Genomic DNA, 13,804 nt, shown 5'->3' with positions numbered 1-13,804 from the left:
AGCATGTTTATCGAAGATAACATACATTTAAAATAAGAAAAAAAATGTAGTAACATTTTTATAAATACTTCAAAATTTGAAAGTGTATCTTGCATAATTATAAAATGCATCTGATGATATATAGAAATACACTCAAGATAAATGCACTTTACATGCATATCAGGGCAGGTGTCGTGATCAGTTCAATCTGCCAACTGGGGAGCCTAAAAGTGGCAAGAACATTTTAGTCTATTTAGTTCGAACTGTTAATTTCTTTTTTATCCTAGATTTATATGTGTCGTTCCACTGCTACGGAGATTCTACTGCGGTGGTGCAGATTACAATTGGAGAAGACATGGTACTCTAGCCTTGAATTAGGGATTTAAAAAAATATAAAAATAAAAAGCATGAGTACTTAACATGATTGATGGTAAATAGGTGGGGTCTAAGNTTTTTTTTTTTTTTTTTTGGTTGAATTTCTGTGGTGGATTTTGAATTTTTATAGCTAAAGCCAGCCATTTTGATGCTAATCTAGAGTTTCTTTTTTATTTACACCGAAACCTGTCTTTCCATTGTTTCTTACTACTATACACTAATTGTTTTCACAGATTGAAAGGCCTCTGCAAAGACATGATGGTATGCTTGAACACAATGAGACACACTCTAGATGGCCTGGTATACTCTATAGATGTAACTTCTGATGAAGTAATATATGTAGCATTGTTTTATGCTATTCTATTGTTTTTATACTATGCCAGTAATATTGTTGATCATTCTGATTCTTTAGAACTTGCCCTGAAGTTAAAGATGAAAATGGCCCAAAATCGAAGCTGATTTTGATTTTGTAGTGTTTGAGGTTAGTTCTCATCTGGGTTTTGCTTAATTTTGGATATAATGTTTTGATTCTTTGCTTTTCCTTTAATTTATTTAGTTCTTGTTTTGTATTAAGTAAATATTTGCTGTCTTTAGCTATTTGTCTGAATCAGTTTGATGTTAAAATTTCCATTCTTTGGATTAATTGTGTGTTTACCTTGTACTGTTAATCATGATAAATCAAAAAAGGGAACATGTCAATATTTAAATAATGAGGTATAATGACAATTGACAAATTTAAAATGGAAAGAAAATGCTGCTGTGCTGGTATTTATTGTATTTTTACTTGTCTGTTTACCTTAGTGTGCTGAAAGACAAGGAAGAAACTAAGGTGGAGCTGTACAGGTATTGTTTGGCCTGTTTAGTTCAAGAAAAGAAGGCATTGTAATGTCGACGTAATGTAATGTCGGAGTAAGGATTGGGAACCACGTACCCTTGGTTTCTTGAAATGTAATGTCGATGCTGCTATCCATTCCACTAGTGCGACCTTTGGTGCGGTTCTTCGTGACCATGAGGGTCTCTCTGTGGCGGCGCTAACTGGGCAACTGCATTGTTCTCAGGATCCCTATCTAGCATAAGCTTTGGCTGTGAAGGAGGCGCTTTCATCGATCAAGTCGCGTCCGGAGAATAGAACTTTTATGGAATCAAACTGTCTAAATTTTTGTTCAAATTTTAATTCTGTTAGACAAGATTTTTCTATTGTTGGTTTAGTTACTAAGTAGTGTTGTTTGATTGCTTGTGACATTCGGAACGGTTTGGTTCGTCATGTCAATAGGTCAACGAATCATGTGGCTCATGTGTTAGCACGGACAACTGATTCTTCCTTTGTCATTAGGGTGTGGGAGTCTATCCCACCTAGTTGTATTTCGCAATTGGTTTTGATATAAGGTATTCCTTTGATTTTTATTTTTATTTTTTTTTTAAAAAAAAAAAAAAAGCATGTTTATCGAAGATAACATACATTTAAAATAAGAAAAAAAATGTAGTAACATTTTTATAAATACTTCAAAATTTGAAAGTGTATCTTGCATAATTATAAAATGCATCTGATGATATATAGAAATACACTCAAGATAAATGCACTTTACATGCATATCAGGGCAGGTGTCGTGATCAGTTCAATCTGCCAACTGGGGAGCCTAAAAGTGGCAAGAACATTTTAGTCTATTTAGTTCGAACTGTTAATTTCTTTTTTATCCTAGATTTATATGTGTCGTTCCACTGCTACGGAGATTCTACTGCGGTGGTGCAGATTACAATTGGAGAAGACATGGTACTCTAGCCTTGAATTAGGGATTTAAAAAAATATAAAAATAAAAAGCATGAGTACTTAACATGATTGATGGTAAATAGGTGGGGTCTAAGAAAAGGATGCAATATCATAACATATTATGTAGAATTATTGGCTTGGTACGGTGTATGTAGTGGCAAATTTTTAAGAAGACCAAGTCAATGAACAAAGATCAAATTACAATATTATGTGGGTTTCATTGAGTTTTGCAGTATATTGGAGATGGATTCGGATCAAATCGACTCAATGGAGCAGAACAAGGTGAACTTTACCCTGGGGCCGAACTCAGTGCTCGGCCTAGGCAGCCAAAGGCCGAGCCTAGGTGCTCAGCCTCCATATATATGACTATGGTCTAGGCTTCACTGTGACTTGTGAGGCGGGATAGGGCGTGCAAACTTGGTCAAGGGGGTCCTAACTACTGTCCCCTCTTGGTCAAGGGGGTCCTAACTACTGTCCCCTCTTTTCTGGGGACTATTACGAGGCTAAGAAGAGTATAAATTCACTATTTGTCTTAACATACACAATTAATATTGTAATCATCCTACACAAGTCTTTAATCAAGAATTGTCCTTTCTACTCAACACTATTGTCTTTATTTATTTATTCTAAATTATCAGTTTAATTAATTTCGACCACCCATGTTAATTTATTCCATGAATAAAACTAATAAAAAATTTTGAAGTTTGTATAATGAGCCACTTTACAACTTGAAAATACGAGTGAATAGTATTATTAGTTTAATTAATTTGGATCACCCAGGTTAATTGGTTTTTTTTTTTTGGATCACCCAGGTTAATTGGTTTTTATATCTGACCTTTTGTCGATTGAATTGGACTATTATGCTGAAAGTCTAGTCACTTCCTCTGTTATTTCATTTGATTAAATGATTTTTTTGGTTGAAGATTTTTTAGTTCTAACCCCACTCCGTAGTGAGTTTTGTTAGAAGTGACAATGTCAATTATAATGTTTTTTTTTTTTTTAATACACTTAGCTCGATCAAAACGCAGTCGTTATATCGTGGACCGTGGTCCAAAAACGACGTTGTTTCAGTAAGTGGGAGACGGAGCCCGTAATTGATACTACAGCTCATCTCAAAAGATACTGCCTTACATTTGTTTTGATATTATCGAATGAAACTGTAGTTATATCGAAATGTAACTGTAGTTGTGTTGAAATGTAACTACAGTGTATATGAACTGATACTGAATAACAGCTTCACATTTGTGTTTTATATTATCGAATGAAACTGTAGTTATATCGAAATATAACTCTAGTTGTGTTGAAATGTAACTGCAGTGTATATGAACTGATACTGAATAACAGTTTCACATTTGTGTTTTTATATTATCGAATGAAACTGTAGTTATATCAAAATGTAACTGTAGTTGTGTTGAAATGTAACTGCAGTTGTGTTGAAATGTAACTGACGTTGTGTTGAAATGTAACTGCAGTGTATATGAACTGAAAGTGAGTGGCGCGAATTCACCCGTCTGTTTTCATTAATCAAAACGACGTCGTTTTGATGCGCGGTCCACAATGCATTGTGGACCACGGTCCAGGGTATAATTTGCCATCAAAACGGGTGTTACAATATTTTATATTTGTCATAAACTCTCCCTAAATAACTTACGGTGTAAAATTCAATAATTCTTTGTCATTTCCTACTATTAAATTATATTAGTAAACTATGGCACTGTATGGTAGAATGTAAATATTTTAAAGTATATAACTTATTGTAAACTAAAAATAAGATATAAATTCTGTTTAGTAAAATATGATGAACTTAAAATAATAGTTTATTTTAAAACATTACTTTATGTAGTTTTTCAAAATAAATTAGTAGGTACTAATTTTTAAGTTTTCAGTTTTAACTTTTAAGCTAGCTTATAAATTAAGTATTATGTCAAATAAATCGAGTTTATAATGTTTAATGCTGGTCTGTTGAATTTGATTTCTTAGTTTTGTGTTTTTATTTTCTTTTGATTTATACTTCAAATGTGACACTAATAAAAGGAAAAAAAGCGTGAGCACTTAACATGATTGATGGCAAATAGGTGGGGTCTAGGAAAAAGGATGCAATATCATAACATATCATGTGGATGGTCCCCTTATGTAGAATTATTGCCTTGGTGCGGTGTAGTTGGAAATTATTAAGAAGACGAACTCAATGAACAAAGATCAAATTGCAATATTTTGTTCCATTGAGTTTGGCCGTGCTCGGAATTTTTTCATTAAAGTAATGCTAGACACATATTCTCTGAAATTTCACTCCTTTCGTTTGACGCGACATGTGACTCTCTTTGGTAAAGTTTTTTTTAGTACTATCGTTACAATGTAATATCTGTTAATGTTATCGTTTTTACTGAGATTCGAATTCACCCCCTTCCATATGAGGTGCAATCGGGTGCCACTAGACCACAAGGTCTTGGCCTTATTGAAAAAAAAAATTTAGGCTATTCTTATTTCAGCAAGTGAATCTCATTCAAGATGATATAGAAGGTAATGTGGATTTTTTTTTTTTTGTTTTATTTTGTTAGCTTATGTGGCTTGCAAGCTTGCTATAATAGCAAGTTTGGAATTGATTTTTTTTATTTGTTATTTTATTATTATATTTATAATTTATAATATAAAAGGCAAGTAAAACTAATTTTGAAAGTTGAGAGAGCATTACAGGGATGTTGAGAAAATAGTAAAAAATTTATAAATTTGATGATGTGGGGGTGAGATATACTTTTAAAAGTGAAAGAGTATTGCAGTGATAAGGATAGCCTTAGAGCTTATAGCTTATTTTAAGTTATAAATAAATTAGCTCTATTTGGTAAGACTTGAGAGCATAAAATAATAGTTTATTTTAAATTTTTCTTCCAAATAGTGTTTCAAAATAAGCTTTAGGTTTTTAACATTTTCTTCCTTTTTTAGTCTTATTAATTTACAAAAATGACACTATTTACCCTTTTCTATCCTTATTAATTTACAAAAATAACACTATTTACCCTTCTTTAACCAAAACCTAATACCTAATTTTTTTTCCTAAAAACTCTTATCTCTCAGTTCTTTACCATGTATTTTTCCTAAACATTCTTTAATTTCTCTTCCCGGTTCTTTGACGTACATTTTCATCAACGTGAGAGGCAACAATACTTATCACCCTTGCGTTGTAATCATCCAAGGTAATCAATCTCCCTTTTTTATTATTTAATTAGAGTAATATGTATGTATATATATATATATATATATATATATAGTCAACCCGCGCGAGCCAGGCCTGGTAGGTCAGCTCTTTCGCGGGCCATCTTTTTTGTAACCCTAATATGTCCAACTATGAAGCAGGTGCAGACTGACCCACGGACTACGGCCCACTTTGACAGCCCTATGCGTTATCATCATATGTCCTTGGTGGTGGCCTTCTTGGTTTCTTGTGTGATAATTTGTTAGTACTAGCCCCACTATGTTGGAAGATGTGGTGATTGGAGAAGTATCGAAGAAGGAGAGCTAATTGACTTTGTTCATTATTGCAAAACTTACAGAAGCATGGGCGGGAAGATGAATATATACAAGCGGGAAAGCAGTTACAACAGAATTGAAAGGAGAAAAGACTAGAAAGCCCTTTTGGCTAATCTTGATTCGTTACTGCTGTGCGTGTCCTCCAACACACTACTGATAGTGTCACGATGACAATTATATTGCTTATTATAATGATTTTTTTTTTACAAATAATTTAGGGTGTTTGGTTGATGGGTTTAGGCATAGGGAATGAGTATGAAAGTGATTGCTTGTGTTTGGTTGATAGGTTTTGTGAATGCTACTATGGGTTTGGAATACCCATTAATGAGAAAACTCATATCCTTATTAAATAAGGGTTTCATCTCCCTTCCTCCTTTCCTCAACTATTAATAATCATTCTCATCCCACCCAACTACCAAACATGCTAAATACTTTTACCAAAACCCATTATCATTACCAAGTATTTGATACCCATTCCGATTTCGATTCCCATGTGCGAACCAAACGCACAATTAGTTTTACTAGTAATAACGATACTTTATGTTATATCGTAAAAAAAAATTAATTTAATTTATTACAGCTAGTGACATTGAAATTGTGAACTTGTATCTCTTAAGATAACGCCTGGGAAATGGGAATATGTCTAATTAAATTAAATTATTATATACTTTGAATTTGATAATAATTAAATCTAAAGCCTGTAATATAAGCTAGGAAATATCCTTTGGGTTTAACAATCACTGGTAGGTATTTTCCTATCTTGACTTTGAAATGTCTAAGTCATCGCTGCTTATCTGCTACACGCGTTTTCAAAGCTCTTTAACATAAATCTTTATTTAGTTCATAGCTCCAAATTAAAGGTAAGCTGCTTAAAAATCCAGACAGTATACTCAGATTTCGATCGAGTATGGCATCATCATCATCATCTTCCTCGTATGCTCGCATGACATACGATGTTTTCTTGAGTTTTAGGGGTGAAACACGAGGATCATTTTCCGATCATCTCTATGCGAATTTGAGGCGGGTTGGAGTTAACACTTTTCGGGATGACGAATCGATTCGGAGAGGCGAGAATATTTCTGTTGAGTTGTCTAGGGCCATAGAGGAGTCGAGGATATCCATCATTGTGTTCTCCAAAGACTATGCTGGATCCCGATGGTGTCTAGATGAGCTTGTGAAGATCATGGAATGTAAACAGAAGTTGAATCAAATTATTTTTCCCATATTCTACAATGTTGATCCTTCCGAGGTACGCAAACAAACAAGAACTTTTGGTGATGCATTGACTCTACACATACAACAATTTGGAGACCAAAAAGTTAATGAGTGGAAAGATGTACTCACTGCAGCTGCTAACTTGTCCGGATGGGATTTGCAAACCATGTCAAATGGGTAATCCTAACTCTTTTGATTTCCTTTTATTTGTTGATACTAGTATTTTTATGCGCGATGCACAAAAAATAGGTGCCCAATATTAGTACTTTATATTAAAATTTTAAATTTATTTAAATATTAGATGTTTAAATTATAGTAAATAATAATACTCATAATGTAAAACATTTTTATAAATTTGATATATAATTTCAATATATAATGTGTATATATTATTATTATTGAAGAAGATAAGAAAATATATGATGCATGCATGTGCATAGTAACAATAATGGAAAAGACCTATTCTGTGAACCAAACAGCCCATTATTATGTTTTTTGATTTGCCTGACACATGCACTTACTCATATAGTAAATTCATATTTATGGTAATTTTTTTAAAGAAAATTTTAAAATTAATTGAAAGAGAAAAATCTGCATCTTCTAACTGTGCTTTTTAATTAATTTTTAAAAGTAGTAATTGTTGACTCATTCTGTTGTGTTAAAGTATTGGAAAAATATAAATTTCAATCCCGATCAAACTGGAAGAATAAAAAACCAAGATAGAGTGAGAATACAAGTATCAATCAAGAGTTAATTCCAGCAATGGTCATTCTCATATGTTGATTTTCTAAAATTAGACCCCGACTTTTAATTTGGACAATTTAGGTCCCTTGACTCTCAAATTCTTTTCAATGTTAGTCCTTTCGTCAAATTTTGGTTAAGTTTAGGTCAAATGAAGGGATAAAATTTTCCGTTCACTTGTATACTCATATTTTTCCTGTCTTATACGCTATATATATGAATATAATATCAGTCGAAGAGACATCGATTGAGATTATATGGCTTCGATTGAGACTTCGACTGAGATTATATTCATATATACAGCTTATATGACAGGAGAAATACGAGTAAAAATACACTAGACAAGTGAACGGACAATTTTACCCCTTCATTTGACCTCAATTTAACCAAAATTTGACGAAAGGGCCAACATTGGAAAGAATTTGAAAGTCAAGGGACCTAAATTGTCCAAATTAAAAGTCGGGGACTAATTTTGGAAAATCAACATAGTCGGAGGACCATTGCTGGAATTAACTCTATCAATCAATTTAAGAAATAACATTCTCATGCGGATTAAAGATAAAGGATCTCTTAAAAGGCTGTACAAAGATTTCGAGCCAACAAAGCCGGAAAGAAATACATTCAATTTCATATCTTATGTACTGAGAGTTGAGAAGTATTGAGAAGAGAAAATTTCACTTAGAAGAAATACTAGAGTTAGGTTTCAATAGAGAGAGTGAGATCTAAATTTTATAGTGTAAGAGTGTTCCCAAACTCTATACTTTGAGATTGTGCTTATAGTTGATTCATGATTTTCCTCAATATGAGAAGTGCCTAGCAGATTAGGTAGTGCTCTAAACCATTACATGATCCTCACAAAATTTCAGTGTTAATTAATTTTTGATTGATTATAAAAAAAATATTAAATTTTTTGAACTTATAGTAATTGACGAATTGTATTTGCTGGTAACAACATTTAATTAATAGAAAATATAGCTTACTAGGTTCTTTAACATAATTTGTATTTGAAAATCTAATTTTACGTTGAATTTTATTTTGTACCCATGGATCTAATCTATATTGATATATAGTTCAATATTTTAAAGATGGAAAATTCTTTCACACTTTTAGCATGCATCATATAACATATAAACATAATCATATAACATATAAACATAAACATGTAGTTCAATTATTAGCTCAACCTTTTTAGTTGAAACTGAAAAAATCCATCAATTTGGTATTAGAACCAATTTAATCCATGTAAACGATCATAGTTCAAATCACCATATTATCCAACAATAAAAATAAATTATGATCCACTTGTTGATAATTCAACTATCAGCTTAAACTTTTAGTCAAGAAAGAGCACATTTTTAATTATTATTGCCATGGATTATTAATTGGTCGTAGTCTACAATTTAATTGGTAGAATAGTGTTTTAATTAATTGGTCGTAGTCTACAATTTAATTGGTAGAATAGTGTTTTAATTATGTCTGCTGTCGTGTTTTTCAATTTGGTTTCTTAATTGTGTTTTTTGCCTTCCTTTTTTTTTTTTTTTTTTAAATCATATATAGACAGATTAATGCAATAAATTTAAATCTGATTAGGTATGAGTCAAAGTTCATTGAGGTGATTACTGAAGAAGTGCTGCGGGTGTTGAATTTTATGCCCATGAATGTTGCAAAGCATCCCGTTGGAATTGATTCTCTTGTTGGAGATGTACTTCATTTATTACAAATGCAAACAAATGATAGTGTTCGGATGATGGGAATTGTTGGCATGGGTGGTATTGGAAAATCAACCCTTGCTAAAGCCATATATAATCACTTGATCATGAGTTTTCAAGGGTTTGAAGGTAGTTGCTTTGTTGCAAATATTAGACAAGAAGTTTCTAATAAGGGACACAATGGTCTAGTTGGTTTACAAGAGAAACTTCTTCACAAAACACTCAAGACAAAGAATTTTGAAATTGATAATGTTGATGAAGGAATAAGTTTGATCAAAGCAAGGCTTCAATCCAAAAGGGTTCTTATTGTTCTTGATGACATAGACCACTTAAGTCAATTAGAATCATTAGCAGGTCAACGAAATTGGTTTGGTTCAGGTAGTACAATTATAATAACAACTAGAGATTTTCACTTGTTGAGTGAGCTTGGAACACAAGAGAAGTACAAGGTTAAAACATTAAGCATTGATGATTCTTTGCAACTATTAAGTTGGCATGCTTTTGGTGTTCCTATAGCATTAGAGGAGTATACCGAACTATCTAAAATGATAGCAAGTTATACTGGGGGACTTCCATTAGCACTTACCATCATAGGTTCTCATTTGCGTGGAAGATCAGTGCAAGAGTGGATCGAAGATGTTGAGAAATTAAGAAAGAATCCTCATGACGATATTCAAACAATTCTTGAAATAAGCTATGATGCACTTGATGGTGATACTAAAAACATCTTTCTTGATATTGCTTGTTTTTTTGTTGGACATAACAAAAAAAACACTGCTATGATATTGGAAGCTTGTGGTTTTCATGTTGAAAGTGGAATAAGAAATTTGATAGAAAGATGTTTGTTAACAATAGATGGCCGGGGACATGAAGAATTTAAAAGGCTTGAGATGCATGATTTAGTGCAGGGTATGGGAAGAGAAATTGTTCGAAAGGAATCTCCAAGAAATCCTGGCAAACGAAGCAGATTGGTGGACCCAATTGATATTTTTGATGTTCTACAAGATAACAAGGTAAAACATTTCCTTTGTATTTGAGTTATTATTCTAGTTCATTTGCATGTAATACTTAGTTTTATTAAAAATATGAAAGATTTTTTAGTATCTAACATATTGCTACATCAAACACTTTTTTTAGGGCACAGAAACAATTGAAGGGATGATTGTAAATTCTAATATGTTAAAGAATGTGGTTTTGAGTACGGAAGTATTCACAAGGATGGTAAATTTACGAATACTCATATTAGATGGTGTGGTTCTTAGAGGATCTTTTAAATATTTCTCCAATGAGCTTAGACTTTTTAGGTTGCGTAACTGTCAATTGATGAGTCATATTCAATCGGATTTTCCTTGTGCGAGACTTGTTGAGTTAGACTTGAGCAAGAGTAATATCGAAGAATTTCAACCCAATATGCAGGTTAGGATGTGTAATGATAACTTCTTTTTTAACATTGCATATTTGCAAATTAAGAGCTCTTACTAAAAAAAAAATAGAAATGCATTCAAACCTCTCTATTTTATTTTAACAGCATTTTGTACGTTTGAGGATGTTAAAGCTCGGTTGTTGTAAACAACTTAAGAGTACACCAGACTTTACTGGGGCACAAAGTCTTCAGGAAATATCCTTCTTTGGTTGTTTAAATTTGGCGAATGTGCACTCATCAATTGGAAGTTTGGAAAAGCTTGTTAGGTTAAATTTGAGTAAATGCAAGAAATTGAAGGTGCTTCCAACTAGCATTTGCAAGTTAAAATCTCTTGAGGAGTTATTTTTAATTGGTTGCAAGAATCTGAGGGAGCTTCCAATTGACATTGGAAAATTAGAGCAACTAAGACAATTACATGCTAGAGAGACTGGTATCTCACATTTACCCTTTTCTTTGGGATGTTTGAGAAACCTAATTTTCCTGCAGCTGGGAAATCGTGTGGGTTCAGTAGCTGTTGATTTTTTCCCATCTTCAGCTGTGAATTTATGCTCATTGCACATTCTGAGTGTGAATTTCAACAAATTGCAGCAAGTAGTTATAAATTTTCCAATTGCTCTTTGGAGTTTGACTTCATTGACACATCTAATGTTAGAAGGAATTCGGTATCTTGAAAGCCCATTGTTGGACCTTTCTCATCTCTCCAATTTGAAACTGCTCTACCTCAAGGATTTGCAAAATCTTAGAGCACTTTTAAAACTTCCACCTTGTTTGATAAGGTTTCAGGTAGTAAATTGTGAGTCATTAGAAAAAATACCAGATATATCAAACTTGAGAAGTCTTGAAGTGTTGAATATTGTGGAGTGCAAAAGTTTGATTGAGTTTTCAGACTTAGAGAGTCTTAAATACTTAACATCACCTGCGATAGGACAGCGCAATGCTATGCATGAATGCTTACAAATCTCTCTTGGAAGTTTGACCTCTTTGGAATTTTTAGATTTATCTGGGAGAAGTTGTTGTCATCTTCAAAGCTTACCCTTCAACCTTTCTCATCTTTCTAATTTGATTAGTCTCTCTTTGGATGATTGGCAAAATCTAAGAGCATTGCTACAACTTCCTCTTAGTTTGTCGATACTCTCTGTAAAAAATTGTGTGTCATTGGAAAAAATAGCAAACTTGGAAAGTCTGCAAAGTTTGTATATTCCCAATTGTAAAAGTTTGGTTGAGCTTCCAGGATTGGAGAGTCTCACATATGTTGACATAAGAAATTGCAATGCTTTGAGGATTCCTTCCATTGAAAATTGGTTCCAGGTTTGTTAAGTTATATATGTTCCCCTCCCTCCCTCATCTTTGTTTGTCTGATTTGGTTTTATATATATATATATATATATATATATATATATATATATATATATATATTCATGCTAATGGTTTTGATATTTTTATAATAATAATAATAATAATGTAGGCACGTTGTGAAGGTAATACTGTCCAAATTTCGCTTGAAGTCGACAGATATGATGTACATTGCAGTATTCCAACACTTTCGTGGGATAAATCATCCCTTCAAATCAGGAAGAATAGGGTTTTTGATGGTAATGTTGAGTTTGATGGTAATGTTGAGTTTGATGGAGTTGGTGTTAGTGTGAGAAGCAAAACCACTGGTGCTTGGATCGTAGTAAAGGAACCTCCGGAATATATTAACTTTAAACGGTTTGAAAAAAATAAATTTGAGGTGGGAACAAGGATTGGAGAAGTATTGGAGGTGTATGCTGATTTGTATCTTCTGCAGATGGAGAAGATGCAGCTTTGTTTATTTGAAATACATAGAAACGAAGATGGAGAAGTGCGTTTCTTTCCATCCACAAGAGACTTGGAAGAAATTGATGATGGAACAACAGGCGATGGATGTTTGGGTAGTACACGTCAAAATGAAAATAGATTAATGATAGAAGAAGAGCAGAATGGTTGGAGCAGGAGAAGATGTTACAGCAGCAGCAGCATTCTTTGGGAGTTTATCCGTAAGTGTTTTTGTTGGGATGAACAAGGAAGATGAACATTAGTACGTACACCTACTTTGAGGATTCCTTCAATTCGATCAATTATATTGAAAAGTAAGTTATGTTTTATATGTTCTATGTTCTACTGATTTAATTTGGTATGCATGTTTATATTGTGGTAGGGACGAATTATTGTCCATACAGTACTGTATGGAGGATCATAACAAAAAGTATATTTTAATATATTAAAAATACATTATTGGTGTAAAATAATGTACATTCAATACACAAATAATGTATTTTCCTGGAATACAACGTAAATTTTTAATATATTAAAAGTATATTATTTGTGTTATTTGATAGTATGGTCCACACAATAATGATTGTATAGTAGGGGTAGTAATAATAGAAGTTAATATTCATCTTTTGACTGTTGGGCTAGTACTCATTTTAGTTCTCGATTTTCAATTTAATAAAAATAAGTACCTTGACTTGCATTTTTTACCAAAATAATAGTCTCTGTTAAGATTTTTGTTAAATGAGTGTTAAATCAAAGGGTATTAACTCTAATAATAATTAGAATATATATTAATTATTTCCATAATGTAGGCACGCAGGTTCTGAAGATGATAGTTTCCAGATTTTGCTTCAGCTTGGGCTATACTACAATTTTCCAATAGCTTTGGGGTATGCATGGCATGTAATGGAACCTCATCACCTCCTTATATTAGCACATATATCCATCATATCATATCATTGTGTTATATTATTTTGTTGGTTTAATTTAGGCTTCCATTCTTTAATTTGCAGATGATGTGTGTTTGAAATACATAGGAACAAACAAAGCTTTCCATCCATCTTCATGAACCCCATAAAAAAGAGGCCAGTGTTATTAAATGATATGATTAAAAACATTTGTATTTGATCCTATATATATATATTTTACCTTATTTTTATGCTTAAAATTAATGTAGTGATCATGTTCAAATAAAACAGCTTTTATACCATTTGGATGGAGCTGAGGATGGAAACAAAAGGGAGAACATACATACAAGAATTGGACCAAAAAGCC

At 32.5% G+C, this 13,804-nt stretch overlaps 1 protein-coding gene and 1 long non-coding RNA gene across 2 annotated transcripts; both read left to right on the top strand.

Moving 5' to 3' along the window:
• The first annotated feature begins 537 nt into the window (after positions 1-537).
• On the top strand, positions 538-1,761 carry LOC116024504. Its single transcript, XR_004099491.1, has 3 exons — positions 538-654; positions 767-835; positions 1,156-1,761. It is a non-coding gene; the product is annotated as an uncharacterized LOC116024504 (long non-coding RNA).
• A 4,723-nt stretch (positions 1,762-6,484) lies between these two features.
• Positions 6,485-13,604, top strand: LOC116024500 (TMV resistance protein N-like). Its single transcript, XM_031265403.1, has 7 exons — positions 6,485-7,039; positions 9,194-10,325; positions 10,450-10,728; positions 10,841-12,043; positions 12,201-12,846; positions 13,342-13,419; positions 13,543-13,604. Exons 1-5 carry the CDS (start codon positions 6,555-6,557, stop codon positions 12,786-12,788), a joined length of 3,687 nt encoding a protein of 1,228 aa, XP_031121263.1. The 5' UTR covers positions 6,485-6,554; the 3' UTR covers positions 12,789-12,846; positions 13,342-13,419; positions 13,543-13,604.
• Positions 13,605-13,804: the final 200 nt, after the last annotated feature.

Source organism: Ipomoea triloba, chromosome 7 (assembly GCF_003576645.1).
Source record: "Ipomoea triloba cultivar NCNSP0323 chromosome 7, ASM357664v1".
Classification (NCBI taxonomy): Eukaryota; Viridiplantae; Streptophyta; class Magnoliopsida; order Solanales; family Convolvulaceae; genus Ipomoea; species Ipomoea triloba.
Note: the sequence above shows the minus strand (reverse complement) of the source record. Positions and strands in the feature narration are given on the sequence as shown.

Bases quoted from the DNA above. Each gene is read 5' to 3' on its own strand.
- LOC116024500 (XM_031265403.1), top strand. From the start codon at position 6,555: ATGGCATCATCATCATCATCTTCCTCGTATGCTCGCATGACATACGAT. The intron at 10,326-10,449 runs GTAAAACATTTC...CACTTTTTTTAG, and splicing joins ATGTTCTACAAGATAACAAG to GGCACAGAAACAATTGAAGG. The intron at 12,044-12,200 runs GTTTGTTAAGTT...ATAATAATGTAG, and splicing joins CCATTGAAAATTGGTTCCAG to GCACGTTGTGAAGGTAATAC.